At 38.9% G+C, this 19,321-nt stretch overlaps 1 protein-coding gene across 1 annotated transcript in view; it reads left to right on the top strand.

Moving 5' to 3' along the window:
* The window catches only part of DOK6 (docking protein 6), a 242,296-nt gene that overhangs the window by 191,282 nt on the left and 31,693 nt on the right, over positions 1 to 19,321 (top strand). Inside the window, exon 7 of the mRNA XM_051612120.1 lies at positions 8,583 to 8,700. Coding sequence (XP_051468080.1) covers positions 8,583 to 8,700 — 118 coding nt within the window. The remainder of the gene's footprint in view (positions 1 to 8,582; positions 8,701 to 19,321) is intronic.

Below are 19,321 nucleotides of genomic sequence, written 5' to 3'. Positions count from 1 at the left end.
TTCAACAAGGGCAAGTGTAGAGTTTTGCATTTGGGGAAGAAAAACGCCATGTAGCAGTACAGGTTGGGGGCTGACCTGCTGGAGAGCAGTGTAGGTGAAAGGGATCTGGGGGTCCTGGTAGACAGGAGGATGACCATGGGCCAGCAATGTGCCCTTGTGGCTAAGAAGGCCAATGGCATCCTGGGGTGCATTAGAAAGGGGGTGGTTAGTAGGTCAAGGGAGGTTCTCCTCCCCCTCTATTCTGCCTTGGTGAGGCCACATCTGGAGTATTGTGTCCGGTTCTGGGCCCCTCAGTTCAAGAAGGACAGGGAACTGCTTGAAAGAGTCCAGCGCAGAGCCACAAAGATGATTAAGGGAGTGGAACATCTCCCTTATGAGGAAAGGCTGAGGGAGCTGGGTCTCTTTAGTTTGGAGAAAGGAGACTGAGGGGTGACCTCATCAATGTTTACAAATACGTAAAGGGTGAGTGTCAAGAAGATGGAGTTAAGCTTTTTTCAGTGATGACCAGTGATAGGACAAGGAGTAATGGATGCAAATTGGAGCATAGGAGGTTTAAGGTGAATATCAGAAAATTTTTTTTTACTGTGAGAGTGACAGAGCAACGGAACAGGCTGCCCAGAGAGGTTGTGGAGTCTCCTTCACTGGAGACATTCAAAACCTGCCTGGACGCATTCCTGTGTGATGTACTCTAGGTGACCCTGCTCTAGCAGGTGGGTTGGACTAGATGATCTTTCGAGGTCCCTTCCAACCCCTAGGATTCTATGATTCTATGATTCTATGAATTAACGGTGCAGTGAACACTCTTAATACAGATTCTTGTGTGATGGCGTTTAGAGCCACAATACTTACGCAAGTCATAATATTTCAGTTTTTCAGCCCCAAACATACTGAGGTAAGTTTCTCTCAACTGCGGACATTCTTTGTGCATCCTTTTTTCACCTTTCTCGCCACATGCTAGAGAGAGTTTTTGAAGTCTGTTCACCACTGAAGGACATTTTTCATGCCATGGCTTTTATCATACTATCTCTAAAGCTGGCCAAACCAACTTCAAGCAAGTCAGAAAGGCTGTCCTTTCAGTGCTTTCAAATAAAGATACTTTAAGGCACTTAAGTGTCCCAAATACCTCTTTAAGATAGATCATATCTTTTGGCAAGCAATACCATGAAGCAACTTGCATGTTTTGAAATATTCTCCAAAACACATCAGGCCAAAAACGAGCAGTTTTGTCAGAGAGAGAAATACTCAGCAGAGCAAGGAGAGTAAAGATCAGACATAAGAAAGGCAAGACTTTGGATGTCAGCACTGATTGCAAGCCTCACAATTTTAACTTTGACTTGACACACCTCATGAAAGATAATCTACTGGAAGACCATAAATCTCAACTTCAATTCCCCAGAAAACTCGTGGTGAAGCATACCAGCCTTTGTGGACAGTCTCTTCTTTGACCTCTTCAATTGATGCATTTCAGCTCGTTCTTTGCCACTCCAACTTATTTAATCTTACAGTGTTCAGAAGATAAATCTGTCACTGTCCCTCTTTAGTACAACCTTGTCTTTAAATTTGGAAATGCTAATCACAGAATGACAGACCAACTGAGGATGCAAGGGCCTCTGGGCGTCATCTTGTCAACCGTCCTCAATCAAGTAGAGCCACGCACAGCTGGTGACCCAGGACCATGTCCAGATAGCTCTTGAATTTTGGGAGACTCCTCAACCTCCCTGGACAGCCTGTGCCAGTGCTTGGTTATTGTCACAAAAAAAAGTGTCTCCCAATGTTAAAATCACAGAATCACAGAATTTTTTGGGTTGGAAGTGACTTATAAAGGTCACCTAGTCCAATTCCACTGCAATAAGCAGGAACATCTCCAACTAGAACAGATCTCTCAGACCCCATCAAGCCTGACCTTGAATGTCTCCAGGGATGGGGCCTCCCCCACCTATTTTTCATTTTCAATTTTGCTTTTCTGTTTTAGGTGGTTTTGGCTCTGATCATCACCCTTTCCCATCTGAAAATAGCCATACTTTTAAACAAGTGTATCTGTGCTGAACTTGTACAAAAATCCTAAATTTTTTGCTTCTAAAACCTGAACTCTGCCCCAAGTGATGCTGCTTAGAGATATTATTCTATAGTATCACACAGTCCCAAATGCTGTATATTTTCTGGTGAACAAATCAATATCTGCAAAATCTTCCTTCAATTTGTCCAGCACCTCTCTTTCATAAAAACTCTCTTTTCATGGTAACAATAAGGATAATCAATATCTGCAAATAATGTCCATGCAATACCGTATTCTCTACCATATATATACACACACATCTTTGTATATATTTATTGAAGAAATTAGTTCAACCTGCCTAGCAATTTCTCCTGTGTATTAGAGACTCCCACAATTTAGTTGTGTTAGTTTCCACTAAGACCTACTGTATAGTCAGGCTTCAGATAGTCCCAGATCCGTTCATGTCAGCAGAATCGTAGAAACATAGAATGTGCAGCGTTGAAAGGGGCTTTTAAAGATCATCTAGTCCAGCACCCCTTGCAGTGCGCAAGGACCTTATTAACTAGAGCGGATTGCTCAGAGCCTCATCAAGCCTGACCTTTAATATTTCCAGGGATGAGGCCTCCATCACCTCTCTGGGTAACCTGTTCCAGTGCTTCACCACCCTCATAGTAAAGAGCAACTTCTTGATACCCAATCTAAATCTACCCTGCTTTAGTTTAAGACCACTGCCCTATTGTTACACACCTTGTAAACAGTCCCTCCCCAGCTTTCCTGTAGGTCCTCTTCATGTACTGGCAGGCCACGATAAGATCCCCCTGGAGTCTTCTCTTCTCCAGGCTGAACAACCTGTCTTCACAGCAGAGGTGCTCCAGCCCTCTGATCATTTTTGTGGCCCTTCTCTGGGCTCACTCCAACAGGTTGATATCCCTCTTGTGCTAAGGACTCCAGAACTGGAGACAGTGCTCCAGGTGCGTTGTCACAAGAGCAGAGTAGAGGGGAAGAATCACCTCCCTTGACCTGCCGGCCACACTTCTTTTGTTGCAGCCCAACATGTGATTTGCCCTCTGGGCTACAGGTGAACATTGTTTGCTCATGTTCAACTTTTCATCCCTAAATCCCTTTCTGTAGTAGGGCTGCTCTCTATCACCTCGTCCCCCAGCCTGTATTAATACCAAGGATTGACCCTATGCAGGTGCAGGACCTTGCATTTACCCTTTTTGAACCTCATTAAGTTCACACAGGCCCACTTCTCTAGCTGTCTAAGGTCCCTCTGGATAACTTCCCTTCCCTCTGTTGTGTCAACTTCACCAGTCAGCTTGGTGTCATCTGCAAACCTGCTGAGGGTGCCCTTGATCCCACGGTCTATATTGGTGATGTGGATATTGCCTATGCATAATGCAATGGCTCAAACCTTGTGAAGAGGTAAGAACCTGACCTTCTTCCCTCACAGTAATTAGTGTAGTTTTGATAGACAGGAAAATTCTTTCATGAAAGAAGCAAAAAAACAGAATATGAGTGAAGACACACACTTTACTGACATTCAACAAATATAATCCCAATGCACTGTAAAATTCAGCTACTTTTCTCCAACATTAATCCTTTCTGTCAGACAACAAAGTGATCTATTATGAGATTCTTTTAGAGGAATGAAAAAAAAAATTAAGAAAAAAACCCAACAGACTTCTGCCAGAAAAGGAGCAAAATGTCCCAATTCTTTCTTTATAGTGTGGCCAAGGAGATTAGGAAAAAAATGTTAGTCCCTTTGAATCTTCCTTCAGAATACTTTTCTTTCACCATTGCTTTATTATTCATACATAATGTTATTCCACAGCCAAAGAATAATCATCATCCACCTTGGCACTGCAAAGCGGTGTTATTATTTTGAGATTTTTCCTCCATAATTGATTAAGAAACTCTCTAAAAGGTCATAACAAGGTTAGAATAGCTACTGAAAAACAAAGTGCTCAAAATATATTATAAAGGCTGAAGTAACTGAAGCTACATTCACAGTTAGCCTTTCTGTAAGTCTTTTAAGTACTTATGAGGTCATATATTGGTGAGGTTTTGCCAATATTGTGCATTCTGTTAGTAACAGCAAGACAGATAAAAACATAAAAAATAAACCTAAAGCAGTGCATAAGAAATAAATTGTATGCTGATACCTCTCAGTGTTTATATTAATAGTAGAGACCTTTAGATAATGGACACAGTCCAACTAACATGACTATTTTCTAAGCAAGCTAAGTGATCATGACCAAAGGGTTAGGGGGGAATTAGAACCAGAGAGTAACTATTAGTAAAGCATCACCAAAGGGAAGAATATTCTCATTGGGCTTTCATAGAATTACACCCTGGATCCATTTTCATTAAGTATTTTCAAAGAAGTTCTGGATCAAGGCACAATCTAATTATTAGAATTCCAGGTCTTACAGTTACAAGACAGTATGGAAGTAGGTCAATGAAGAGAGAGAATACAAAATGAGAAGCTGGAAAAATTGTTTGGAACAGCATTATAAAATTCAGGAAAATGGGTAAAGCACTGTGCTTAAGAAGTAATAATCTGTTTCACAGAACTGGATGGGAACTTCTTTTTATAGAATAGGTTTTTTGTTCAACAAGTGGAACATGGGACAACAGTATCTGCTTTTGAAAAAATGGCAAACGTGACACCTTTTACTTGGTCATTACTGAAAACTCATAAAGCAAAAGAGTAAAAACTTCTTCCCTTCTGCTTGTTCTCTAACTCAGCTGACAGCTGAGCTGGTACCTCAGCAGATGCAACCTACTAGATTGTGTGATTCTTAAAACACTTGTAATTTTTCACTGTGGATACCAGTAAAATGAGTCTGTGCTATTCCACTGTCAGCTAATGGAAACCTGAGAACTGAAATATATTTCTTGACCTCTCTTCCTCTTCAAGACATAACACACAAAGCAACCTTCTTTAGAGTTACAAAGAAAAAAGAAACAACCTAAATATTGATATTTCATTCATATTTCCAGACTACAGTTCTTGTTAGTCTTCTGTGACCTAGTTCTCTTGCTGTTTGTTTAAAGACTCCAATGAGAATGTGAAATTAGCTGGATTTTTTTATCCATAATAAACTAACCTATTTCCAGAGCATATCTGTAAAATACAAATGGTCTTTATTGCAGGCTAAAAAAAAAGAATGAGCTGTATATTGTTCAGTTCTTTTCACCAGCTAAATGTATTTTCTGTCACCTTCAGTGGTTTTACTTTTTGATTCAAAAAGAAAATGAGAGAATAATATGCTAAAGAGATCATAGCTCAGAACCCTGATATATTTAACAGTTTCTATTCTGGGAATTCTTCTCTTTATTGATATCAGAGTAACAAATCTATTTAAGTCAATGGAGATGGCCTCTGGGACTTAAAAGGAATTTTAGCCCTTAAGCCTTGTCTCCTGAAAGAACAATAATGAAAAACATGGGGAACTACTTACAGTGATACATAAATAGGTTTTTATGGGGTTTATTTCTATTGCAATCAAATAGTCCTTTAAGAATTATAAAGTGGTCTCTGGCAATGCAAAGACTTCCTATGACTTCATAGTTTGGATATTTTTGATTTGGATATTGGATTTGGAAACAGGGAACAAATTTATCATTCACTCTGTGAAAGGTATGTTATCAAAGAAAGATTCCGGAGGAAGTTGTAGGAAACCTAACTGCTAGGTATTTCATGTCAAATAACAAAAAGGCTTCAGTAATGGATTTTTTTTTTATATTACCACCAAAAAAATCCCTGTGTTGATGTGGTTTTGATGTATGCATCTCTACTTTTCACCCAAGTTCTAATTACATCATCATTTTCTCCCTCTTAAAGTGGGCGAAAAAGTGGGCATCCCCCACCACAGTAGGCAACCTGTTGCTATGTCTCACTACCCTAATTGTAAAAGATTTCTTTCTTATGCCTAGTCTGAACCTACCCTCTTTTAGTTTAAAATAATTGCCCCTTTTCCTATTGCTACAGACCCTCCTTAAAAAGTCTGTCCCCATCTTTCTTAGAGTACTGAAAGGTTGCAATAAGGTCTTCCCAGAGGCTTCTCTTCTTCAGGTTGAACAACCCCAAATCTCTTAGCCCATTCTGATCATTTTTGTGGCCCTTCTCTGAACCCCATGTCTTTGTTTTTCCTGTACTGAAGATTCCAGGACGCAATACTGCAGGTGAGCTTTCACCAGAGTGGAGTAGAGGGGCAGAATTACCTTAAAATCATTCCTAGATTGAAACGTTTATTTCTTCTATGTGTCAGTGCTACCTCTGCTGTTTTGGCCCTGTGTACAGTTGATGTTAATGAATCTGAACATGTTTTGCCAGCTTCCGTGGAAAACGTGCCAGTGTTGGAAGCAACAGCTGAACATTGGCCTCTTATATAAGACGTGATCCATACTCAGAGATCTAGATTTAATCTTATAAGTGGTAAATAGGCTTAAGGAGATAGGTGAAATAATTTTGTAATTGTTATATTTATGTTAAATTAAGGACAGAAATAAATCCATGCAGGAAACTGATTATCTACATGTGCCAAGAAAAGAAAATAACTAAACAGTTATTTTACTTGATTTTCCTCAGTGAAATGTTCTGTTTGAGTTAGCTGTATATTTATATTTTAAAGTTTCAAACTTAAATCAAAAGTAACAATGTATTTTAAAGGTTTGTGGTTTTTTTCAAGGATGTTATTTTAATAAAATAAAAATAGCATTTTATCTGTGAATGCTTGCCATGAGATGTTCAGCACTTGAGCAGATCTTACCTTAAGTTATGAGAACAGGTATTTTTTTTACTCTTTCAAAGCTTTAATATATGCCTATAAAGTTCTTCTGCATCAGTGCTGGTCAGATCAGGCAGGAACTAACTAGTTCAGATCAGGAATAACCATACAAATTTCAGCCCAAGGATTTATTTTTGAGATAATGAAACATAGTCAAAATGATTCCCTTTACTGGAGTCACATTTTTTAGAATGCATACTAGTGAAAATTTTTGTCTACTGCCTCAAGACTATGATTTACCTCTTGAGTGAATAAATTATGAATAAATCATCTGTGTATTGAAGTTACAATGTTTTTATTTTTCTTACTCAACAAAATTACTCTTGTTGCCCTTGCTATATACTAGCATGAGAAAATCACTTAAAAGGTTTGTTACCATATCAATAAACCTTAACTTCTCAAGTTAAATTCTTGTGGCAAGGATTTTTAACTTTTTTTAGTGGAGGAAATGTTTCTACAAGTTCTCTATTTCGTATTGAATAGCTTCCAGTGATGCTCTGCACCACTGACAAATGAAATGTAATATTTGGCAGAAAAAACATTAGCTGTAGACAGGGTGTAATTTTGATGGCAGTTTTCAAGCAAACAACAACAGAAGAAATTGCAATAGATTGATGTTAAGCAAATTATCTGCCATCATACAGTCAGCGTATGTTAATACTGAAAAATGAAATAATGGTAGATCTTTGGGTGGATATTGTCTCTAAGAAGGGGGGGAGGGGGTTTCATTACATCATAATATGTTTGTAAAGATAAATATGGCTTTTTTATTATTATTATTATTTGGCATTATGATTCTGAATGCTGAATCCCTAGGAGTTAATAATTAGCCTGCAATAAATTATCCAGACCTTGAATACCTTCTGTTCTTTAGCTAGACTCTGAAAATGTGGGTTTCTGGGCATACCTTTTCAGAGTAACACCCTAACCCTCCTGATGTCACTCCTGAAAATACATTTTCCACTCTAAATCCTCAGATGTAACTGATCCTTCACTGTCGATCATTCCAGACATCCCATGAAGAAATTAATGCTCCACAGCATCATCGAGATTTGTTAAATTCCACAAAGTACTGATATTCTGTAAAGCCAGAGATACAAAAATTTTTCAGATACATTATCTTTTGTAGACAGAGAAAGTGTAAGTTATACAGATATATCCAAAGAGGTTGTCAGGAAGCACGACCCTCCATTTTTTTTTTCAATTATAATTTTTTTTTTTCTGCAGCCTAGTCTTTCCCTCACGTTACAAGTACATTGGAGACAAAGCTCTCTTTAATAATGTTTACATTGCTCCTGTCATGTTTCTGTGCCATAGCTCTTGTACACACGGACCCTTATCATGCAATTCACAGTTTTGGTTACATGAGGTCCCCCAGACTGGGCTCTTGAGGCTGTATACTGCTAGTGGTCATAAGATGCCTCCACCTGAATTTTCGAGAGGTTTAAGATTTCAAGCATATATTAATTCATCATTATCATAAAGTTAGGGAAGAAATGAACAAAATCCTGAAGGCAACAATAATAGCTGTAGATAGTAGATAAGTACATATTCCTATGTCCTAAGATTAATTGTGCTCATGAACCTATATACCCAAATACCCTTTTGCAGCTTTTTCCTGAACATTCACAGTGCTGAAACTTTTAATACAGTTTAAATGACAATATAAAACCTGTAGTAATTCAGAAAATACTATTGTCATAGCAACATTCATTCAATTTACAATTTTGAGATTATCTATCACACATGGTTCTGTGTGATCTTGTATTTATATTTGCTTTGTTTTTTAGCTCCAGACCAGTCTGTCTGAACCAATGACATTATCCAAGTCGATCTCACTTCCTCGTAGTGCATATTGGCATCATATCACCCGGCAGAACAGCGTTGGAGAAATCTACAGTTTACAAGGCAAGTTCCTTATAAGTAAATACCATGCCCATTATCTTCTTTCCATTTGACCACAATTCATGCAAATTTCTTTTTATTTGCCCTGGTTGTTTTCTTTTAATTTCATTTTATCAATTGTCAGGAACCTCAGCAGGATTCCCAAAGTTACATAAAACAGGTTTCTTTTAGTCATTTTGTAAAGTAATGATGAAAAATATTCCTTGAATCATCACATAAAGCTGGATAGACAATTTGGCTTGATGTAGCTTCTCAGTAGCTAATGAATGTCAGGTTGCTCTAGTGCTTTCTTCCAGTAAGATTGTGTATGTATTCGGTCAACCTCAGAGTGCCCAATTAAATTTACATGAAGTGGCTATATGAGTTGCAAGATTAAAACAAAATAATTCTAGGAATAGAGCTAGTCCTGGTGAATTTGCTTGGTGAATCATAGATGTGAATTGTTGATTAGAATAACTTACAGGCCCTATACATTTATCTTTTTCTGTCTCCAGTTCTCTTTCATATGTTTAAAATCTAAGGTATTTGCTTAAGGCTTGAAATGCTGTAATTAATGTAACTTGATGACAATCACAAAATCACAGAATCTTAGGGGTTGGAAGGGACCTCGAAAGATCATCTAGTCCAACCCCCCTGCTAGAGCAGGATCACCTAGAGTACATCACACAGCAACTTGTCCAGGTGGGTTTTGAGTGTCTCCAGTGAAGGAGACTCCACAACCTCTCTAGGCAGCCTGTTCCAGTGCTCCGTCACTCTCACAGTAAAGAAGGTTTTTCTGATGTTTACGTGGAACCCTCTATGTTCCATTTTGCACCCATTGCCCCTTGTCTTATCATTAGACATCACTGAAAAAAGCCTGGCTCCGTCCTCCAGACACTCGCCCTTAACATATTTGTAAACATTGATGAGGTCGCCCCTCAGTCTCCTCTTCTCCAAGCTAAAGAGACCCAGCTCCCTCAGCCTTTCCTCATAAGGGAGATGTTCCACTCCCTTCACCATCTTTGTGGCTCTGTGCTGGACTCCTTCAAGCAGTTCCCTGTCCTTCTTGAACTGTGGGGCCCAGAACTGGACACAATATTCCAGATGCGGCCTCACCAAGGCAGAATAGAGGGGGAGGAGAACCTCCCTTGACCTACTAACCACCCCCTTTCTAATGCACCCCAGGATGCCATTGGCCTTCTTGGCTACAAGGGCACATTGCTGGCCCATGGTCATCCTCCTGTCCACCAGGACCCCCAGGTCCCTTTCCCCTACACTGCTCTCCAGCAGGTCAGTCCCCAACCTGTACTGGTCCATGGGGTGTTCTTCCCCAGGTGCAAGACTCTACACTTGCCCTTGTTGAATTTCATCAAGTTTCTCCCCCGCAACTCTCCAGCCTGTCCAGTTCTCGCTGAATCGCAGCACAGCCTTCTGGTGTGTCAGCCACTCCTCCCGGTTTAGTGTCATCAGCAAACTTACTGATGAACCTTCTTCTGCAATTTGAGCATAAGCTGAACGGAGCACAAAGTATACATTTGCCTACTAATACTTGTTCATACTGGTGGTCTTTGCACAGCAGAGACCTACTGGTTGTCAAAGCACCATCCCAGACATTCTTCATAGATGTAGGTGGAAAGTGGGTAGTGAGGAAGCAGGTTGCAAGCATCACTTCAACCCTCAACTTAGCACAGCAGCCAGGGAAGAAGCTGTTGCAGAAGGAAAAATCACTTGCTGCCATTGTGATCTCCACTGAGCTTGAAAAGGTATATTACACCTTCAGAGAAGTGACATTTTCCTTAAAGAATAATCCATCAGACTCAGTTCTGCATGTGTATTCATGACAAGGCTTTTTAAATTCAAGAAACAAATTTGAAAATTCCACACATTCCTCTGAATATTCATAAATTCTAAAAGGAAATAGCTAGAGTGGTGTCTACCTATATTCAGATTACTATCAATATCAGTAAAGTAACAGCCAAACTCACTGTTAAGTACAGTGTGGAAGTGTTTCCATAGTGGCAATTATTTCAAACTTGCAGTCTGAAGTGACTAGAATTTAATTAATAACAGCTGGTGATGTATAGGGAGAAATGAATATGTGTTCATACTACCTTAGATAAATTGGCTCTTTGGGAGTTATTTAGCAGTTGAATTAAACTTAATTAGTAGTGTGAGTTGATCTGATAATGAATATGCTGTAAAGTAAGGTGAGGGTTCTTTTTATTTTTTGTAAGACTACTTTTGATGAGAAAAGGCAATTCAATAAAAGGGCATTGAGTTTATCATCCTCCATTTGCTCACAAAAACATGCATATGTAAAGACCTGAAAAGATTAAAATGCAGAATAATAGTGATAAAGGAACACAGGCTGCACAAACTGCCCTAAAAAGAGGTGGGCTGGTTTCTCACTTTATAGAGCTTTTCTTCCATTTGTGTCTTCCTTGCACTCTTTCAGTTCTGATTGCACCACTAAAAGAAAACTAGTAGTTCAACTGTCTGATTAGTCTCATTGGTAGGAACAACTTGGTGGTTGACACTTACTAGTGGCAACACATCAGTATCAGTATTCATTTCAAATTTTACAGCACAGTGCTGCAGGTCTGACAGTTTCCATCCATGATTACAGCCACTCAGGAGGCTGTGGTGTGGGGCCTCATTCTCTGGCACAGTGGTTCCCTTTTTGTATTTGGATTTAAATTTGCTTAGGATGAAAAAAGGATTGCAGGCTGAGTTTTCAGCTAGCTGAAATTTAGTGTTGTAATTCTTGCTCTAGATAATTTGAATAGTACAAGTTCTAAACACAGTCACCTTGTATATAATTAAATAAATAAAGCCAAATAAAATTTGGTATGAAGACCTGCACTAGCTTTTAGTATTGCAGTTATAGAAATCCTTGAGGAAATTATGTTCAGAAAATCTAATCACAGTCTGGCCTTCCTCCAAGAAATTCAAATTTAATAATTGCTTTCAAGCACCTCTGTTGTGTTTGAGTCTTGTTTGTGTTCCTTATTTGGATTATTATTTTTTTTTTTTGCTACCCCTATTCAAAGTGATGAACACCTACCCACATAAGCAATCCTGTTCATTTCTATGATAGTACTCATTTGAAGGAATGTACATTTGTATAAGAACCACACCAGTAACATCTTACATGTTTCCCCCTTAATTAGAACACTAATGCTTTTTTCCACAGTGAATTCCCTGTCACAGTTTGCTTATCACAAATGCTTATTTGCTCTACCAAAAAGGTTTACCACATTTCTTGTAAGCCCTTACAAAATAATTAAATTATATTGAAAATTTTAAGTTGCCTGCTAAGAGCTAGAGTCACATTTTTAAACTCAGTGAGGAATTCTGAGAAATAGTCTTCAATGAGACAGGTCTTAATCTTGAAGCATCACTTAAGCTTGTAGGTACATGTCAAAACCAAAACCAGACAGAAATAAGAACTGTTTTCAAGGAAGTGTGTCAGAATTTTGTTGTTGATATGCAATAACCTTTTGTATTTTTCTACATGCATATTTGTATATGCAAGAAACATAAATTTGCTTATGCAAAGCAAAACAGAGGGAAACTCTGGCTCCTCTTTGGCCTAGGTAAGCAAGCCTGCATTGTCCCTTGTCTTTTGGTCTTGGTAGGTCAGAGCTCACACGTCTCTTGTTATTTAATATATTAGAAGTAGAATAACATGTAGTGCTAACCCATTCAACTAAAAGGTTTTGTGCATAAAAGGGAGCCAAAGTCATACACAAATTATTTCAACTTAACATGGAAACATAAGTTTCCAGCCTTTTCAAAGATTCAAAATAATCAGAGAATATTCAAGCTGCTAAATATTTTGAAGGGTTTCAATCATCCTGTTCAACCTTCCTTAGGCTAATCCTGCAGGAATTTCCTATGTCATCTTCAGCAGTTTTCTGTAAATTAAAGCATGTAAAATGAATTGAAGGAAATTTGTCATTTTGGCATTTCCATTGTTTGTCCCTGTGCCAAGAAACAGAGTACAGAATCAATTTTCCCATATAATATTGGTGCCAGAATTATGCAAATGACATTAAAATGTTAGACTGTATCTGTTATATAAACCTGAACATTCAGTAATGTTTCACTAAGTGTCTACCAGCAGCTAAACCTGAAATACTTTATAGCCTCCCACCTTCCCATTTCCTTTGCTGAATCTCATCAGGACTTTCACATTAGTGAATGAGGCCTATAAAAATTTGAAGTATGAAAAAGGATGCCTGAAACAAGATACTTACTGAGTAGAAACTACGTAAGAGCTACATTATTTAAAATGCCTGTATTATGTGACCTCTCAAGTCTTATGCAGTAGATTTGATCCTTTTCTTTTGACCTTTGAAACTTGATGCAAAATATTGTATCACTAGATTGATTTTAAAATGGTGTATTGTAAATGGAAAGTGTCTTACTAAGAAACTAGTAAAGAATAACCTAATTTTCTTCAACAGTGATTGCTGTAGTTAATTAAGAGTACTACTGACAAGCTCTAAAGAGTATCTTCACAGAATCACACAGAATTACAGAATTGTCATGGTCAGAAAGGACCTCTGAGACCAAAGTCCAACCATCAACACAAAAAAAACCTCAAACAATAAAGACAAACAACCACACACACTCCACCAAAAAAACACCCACAAAAAATTACATCAGCCACTAGAACATGCCCTGAAATGCCACATCTACATATTTATTGAATACCTCCGAGGATGGTGACTCAACCACCTCCCTGGGCTGGCTGTTCCAATGCCTGACCACTCTTTCAGTATAGAAATTCTTCCTAATATCCAATCTGAACCTTCCTTGCCAAAACTTCAGGCTATTTCTCTGTTCTTGTCATTATTTACTTGGCAGAAGAGGCCAGCATTCACCTCCATACAACCTCCTTTCTGGTATTTATAGAGGGCAATGAAGTCTCCCTTCATCCTCCTGTTCTGAAGGCTGAACAGCTCCAGTTCCCTCAGCTGCTCCTTGTATAACTGGTTCCTAGACCCTTCACCAGCTCGGTGTCTCTCCTCTGGACACACTCCAGCATCTCAATGTCCTGTGTATAGTGAGGGCCTCAGAACTGCACACAGTACTCCAGGTGTGGCCTCACCAGTGCCAAGTACAGGGGCACAATCACTTCCCGTCTCCTGCTGGCCACACTATTCCTGATACAAGCCAGGATGCTCTTGGCCTTCTTGGCCACCTGGACACACTGCTGGCTCATGTTAAGCTGGCTGTCAGCCAACACCCCGAGATCCTTTTCTGCCAGGCAGATTTCCAGACACTCTTCCCCAAGCCTGTAGCATTGCATGGGCTTGTTGTGACTGAAATGCAGGACCGGGTACTTGGCCTCATTGAACCTCATACAAGTGGCCTTGACCCATCAATCCAGCCAGTCCAGGTCCCTTTGTAGATCCTTCCTACCCTCAGGCAGATCAACACTCCCACTCAATTTTCTTCTGATAATTATTTTTAAATAAAGTAAAAGAAAAAAAATGAAATAGATGCTTCTGTATAAAGTGTTCACAACGCGTTTTATAATCTAGAAACAATGTAAGTTTTGAAAATAAGTTGTGTAATGGGAAGAGTGAGAGGATGTTAATAATATCAGCTTTCCCAGCAGTAATGGGGAAAGAAGTCAAGTCCGATGTTTCCAAGTGAAATTTATTGTGTTCTGCTTTAAGTGGAAAAAAGATCCACCACCCTCTTAACTTTCTAATGTTTATGAGATACAATAGCATGATATAAATATATATTTCACTGCTAGTCTGACATGACAAAAAATGTACCTAATTATCTGTTAATTTGTTTCTAAAAATATTTGTTATAGAAAGAGTATTGTAAGATCTCAAATACATTAAACTTAAGTTTCTATAAGATTGTCCTTTATGTGTATCCCACTTCACTAATATGCAAAAATATTATGTTGACAATATTTGTGGCACATGACATACAGTCTGTTGTTAGTACAGACCTATTTATTTTCTTGGTAAGGCAAATTTAAGCACAATGGGCACCCTACCTAGTATGTTCAGTTTAATCAAGCCATAAGATTATATTATTTATAACTCCATAGTGAGTTTTAGCTGTGCAGAAATGATTGAAGAATCATAGTGTTATTCAGCAGAGAAGAAAACAAATGTTTAATAAAAATTCTTGGAGCTTCTTTCATCCTCTATTTGTTAAAAAAACCCACATTTTCATCTTAGTGAATTTTTATATCTTGCCAACTTTTTATTTTATCAAAATTATTCATTGGAAGAAACTGAGACAAATATCACAGAAGTAAAAACTCTGAATAACAATAGGAATTCCTTGCCAATGCAGAGTTAAGATGATTTTACCAAAGTTAAAGTTTTTAATCTTTTCCGAAACAGAAGTTTGCCAACTCCTTGCAGTTCTATGTGAATACTAGAAGTGAGTTTGTTTTCTAGCTACTGGATACTTGTTCATCCTTCAAAATTCTTTGAAAATATCTTCAGAGAAAGGATTTGAATACAAGTTTCTTTGCCCTGATTTGAAGAACAAATGAGATATTCTCTTATAAAGCCATATGGAAGAAAGCAAAATGCAATCCCAGGCTGGAAGAGAGTTAAGAGAGAAAGGACTTGATAGAAACCAGAGCTGCATGCTCTGGGATTTACATTATAAATAACAAAGACTATCCTTTTCTACTTTTAACAAAAATGTCCACATGAAGACAGAGTGTACTGCAAAGCCATACCTATCCTAACTGCAGACGGTAGAAGTAAGGTTGTAAGTAGAATGAGGCTTTTTGTTGGTCAGCAGCAAATGCCTTAATTGGAGAGTGAGGATGAAATTAAAAATCGTGTTATCCCTTAGCCCAGCCCAAGGAAGTGATGGAAATGCAACAGCTTGCAAGGAGAGGCACCTTGTCCCCCTCTGCTGGGACGGCTGTTCTGCCCCGGATGTGTTGACTGAGAAACTAAAGACGTATCTTCTCTCTGCCTCTTGTCCTCCTTGCACTTTCATCCCCACTCAGCATAGAAAGCAGGGTGTTGTCTAATCCACATCTGTCCCTGAGGATAATCTTTGGTAGGGCCTGCCACTGCCAGTAACAGGCATTCTTTTTTCTGTCCAAACTCTGTTGAACTCTATATAGCCACCACAGGCTATTCCCAAAGGTGTTTGATATGAGCTAGGTGCAACTTACTTTTAGTCACTATTATCATGCATTCAAAGTAAAGCATCTACTTTATGAGTTGAAAACTTAATTGAGAAATAGCTAATTATGCAGTGGCATGTTTTCAACCTACAGAAGACGTGGCTATACTACTGTTTTTATCTTTTCTGAATGAAATGTAATTAAGACAGAATTTTGATCAGTTGTTTGGTTTCAACTTCCAAGAAAAATACTCTTCCTCTGGCTTACAACATTGCTCATTGTTCTTGCATTTTACTAATTAAACATTTAATTGCTATTAGTTTTATTCCTTTCCATACTGTACTTCTGTAAAATTGTCAGTACTAAGTGTGGTGCTTTTTCATGGAAGTGAAAATAGTGTGAAACAAGTTTTCATTTTTAATTCATTTTGCCATTTTTCCACACATCTGTAAAAACACATAACAATTACAGAATGTTTTCTTCCTAAATACCTATTACGCACATGCCAGCATAGCATTTCTGTGTCCATACATTTGCCTACCTTTTGCTATAATAGGAATGAGTCTTACTTGTTAATGAGGTTTCTGAACACACCTGTGTCAGGGTGTCTAATGAGAAGTTGTGAGATTTTTCTAATTTCTTGGTCATAGACTGATGGTATCAAAGCATGAATGCAGGTACCCAAATATGCTTTATCTTCTCTTCATGGGTGGACATCCCAGGTTTTGGGAGTAATCACAAGCAATGCTGCTGCTGAAAGAGCCTTTTCACATAAGAGTTGAATTTTAAATTTAATTTGAAGAAACTGATTCTAGTAGTTATTGTTGTAGGTGCAGCATCACTTTAAATGATTGACTATTGACTGACTTCAGCCACTTGTTTTTATCCATTATTGCTGTTATACTGTTCTAGGATATCTCAGCAGGTTTGTAGGGCTTCTGTCTGTGAGATGACAGTCCTATTATCACCAAACTTTTTATGTCACAAGCCTTTCATGATGGAAACAATTTTGTCAATGTCAAATTGTTGTAGTAGGGATTTTCCATTAATCTGTTTGTGAAGAGTCTTGTTTGTCTCCTAACTGTCACCAATGAATTTTTAACAAATATATGGGGAGTGGAGGAGAGAGGAGGACACAGGGCTGTGACGTATATACTGAACATTCTCTGTACTATTGTGTGAAGTTTCAGTCACAAATATATACTAGTTTGTATATGCTGGTAACATCTTTTTATCCTCTAGGATACATGTAGGAAGGTCTATTCTCAATGCCTGTGACTGCAAAATTCTTGTAACATCTCAACCATAGATCTTCACAGTGTCACAGTATCACTCTGATTGGAAAAGACCTTCAAGACCATCAAATCCAACCACTACCCTAACTCTGCCACATCCACCACTAAACCCTAGCCCATGGCAATGGCACCACATCTGTCTTTTTAGATGTCTCCAGGGATGGTAGCTCAACCACCTTCTCGGACAGCCTGGATCACCAAGTCCAGCTTCTGCCCCACTACAGGACAACCCCAAAGTTCACACCATGTCCCTGAGGGCATTGTCCAAATGCTTCTTGAATATTGTTAGGCTCAGTGCCATTACTGCTTCCCTGGGGAGTTTATTCCAGTGCTCCACCACCCTCTCCTCTAGGTGAAGAATCTCTTCCGAATGTCCAGCCTAAACCTCCCCCTGCGAATCTTCCTACCATTCCCTCGGGTCCTATTGTTGGTCACCAGAGAGAAGAGGTCAGCGCCTATTCCTCCTCCTTCCCTAATGAGGAAGCAGCAAGCTGCAATGAGGTCTCCCCTCAGTCTCCTTTTCTCCAGGATGAACAGACCAAGTGCCTTTAGCTGCTCCTCATACAGCTTCCCCTCCAAACCCTTCACCAACCTCGTGGCCCTCCTCTGGACACTCTCCAGTATCTTTATATCCTTTTGCACCCAAAACTGCACTCAGTACTCAAGATGGGGCCACACCAGTGCAGAGTAAAGTGGGACAATCACCTTCCTTGACCGGCTGGCTATGCCGTGCCTGATGCACCCCAGGACTCAGTTTGCCCTCCTGCCTCTTGGCTCACGTTCAACTTGCCATTGACCACAACCCCCAGATCCCTCTCCACAGGGCTGGTCTCCAGCCTCTCACTCCCCATACTGTGTCTATATCCAGGGCTGCCATGTCCCAGGTGCAAAATCTGGCATTTCTCCTTGTTAAACTTCATGCTATTGGTGATTGCCCAGCTCTCTAATTTGTCCAGAACCCTCTGCAGGGCCTCTCTGCCCTCAAGAGTGTCAACCACTGCCCGCAGTTTGGTGTGATATGCGAACTTTATAAGTAGGCCTTCAAGTTCTTCATCTAAGGCATTTATGAATATATTAAAAAGGGTACTGGCCCTAAGATGGATCTCTGTGGAACTCCGCTAGTGACTGGTTGCCAGCCTGATGTGACCCCATTTACTGTGACCCTTTGAGCTTGACCCATCAGCCAATTTCTAACCCAATGCATTATGTTCTTGTCCAGCTGAATGCTTGACATTTTGTTTAGAAGGATGCTGTGAGAGACAGTATCAAAGGCCTTTCTGAAATCTAGAAAGATTACATCAACTGGCTTCCCTTGGTCAAGTAGGTCATAGAAACTTTTCATAGAAATAAATCAAATTAGTTAAGCAGGACCTTCCCCTAATGAACTTGTGCTGGCTGAGACCAATGACTGTGTTGTCTTTAGATGTTTTTCTATAGCTCCCAGAAGAATCTTCTCCAAAATCTTACCAGGCACTGAGATGAGACTAACAGGCCTGTAGTTACCAGTGTCATCCCTGCTGCCCTTCTTGAAGACTGGGACAACATTTGACAACTTCCAGTCAATTAGTACCTCTCCAAATTCCCAATCTGGAGTCTTCAGTTCACCTGGTATAAGAATAAGTTTCTTTATAATTTTGTACTATTTCCTGATTTGCTGTCCAGCATTTGAAAGCAAAGAACTACTCCATCTTATGTGTAAGTGTTAGGACTGAAGAAATAAAAGAAAGGCTCAGGATGCCTATTCACATACTCTTAATACCTTAGTTGTACTTCTATTGAACTGGAAGAATGAGCCATAAATTTTGCAGTGGTGTTTATTGTGTAATAAAATATCAAAAAAGAGGACAATTTAAGCTGTTGTCCTCAAGGTGTGACTGTTTTTTTGCTTATGCTGCAGTAAATCAGGAATATTGTTAGGGATATAAAGGACATTATGGTAGTTCATAACTATTATGAATAGGAAAAATGTATAGAAAATTTGAATAGTATCATTGCTATGAATATAAGATACTTACTCATTTTGTTTATTTAAATGTTCAAAACCATGCAAGATGCAAAATAAATCCTTCATAAGTAGACAAGAAAGATAAGTTAATTTGTTGTTAAGGCATTTGTCCTCAGCTGTTGCAAGTCATTCCTGCTCATGAAGAAAAACTCTAATTCTGCTGACCCAGGTGAAATTAAAACCTTTCACTATAATTCATGTCTACAGATCACT

The sequence above is a fragment of the Apus apus genome, chromosome 2 (assembly GCF_020740795.1).
Source record: "Apus apus isolate bApuApu2 chromosome 2, bApuApu2.pri.cur, whole genome shotgun sequence".
Lineage (NCBI taxonomy): Eukaryota > Metazoa > Chordata > Aves > Apodiformes > Apodidae > Apus > Apus apus.
Note: the sequence above shows the minus strand (reverse complement) of the source record. Positions and strands in the feature narration are given on the sequence as shown.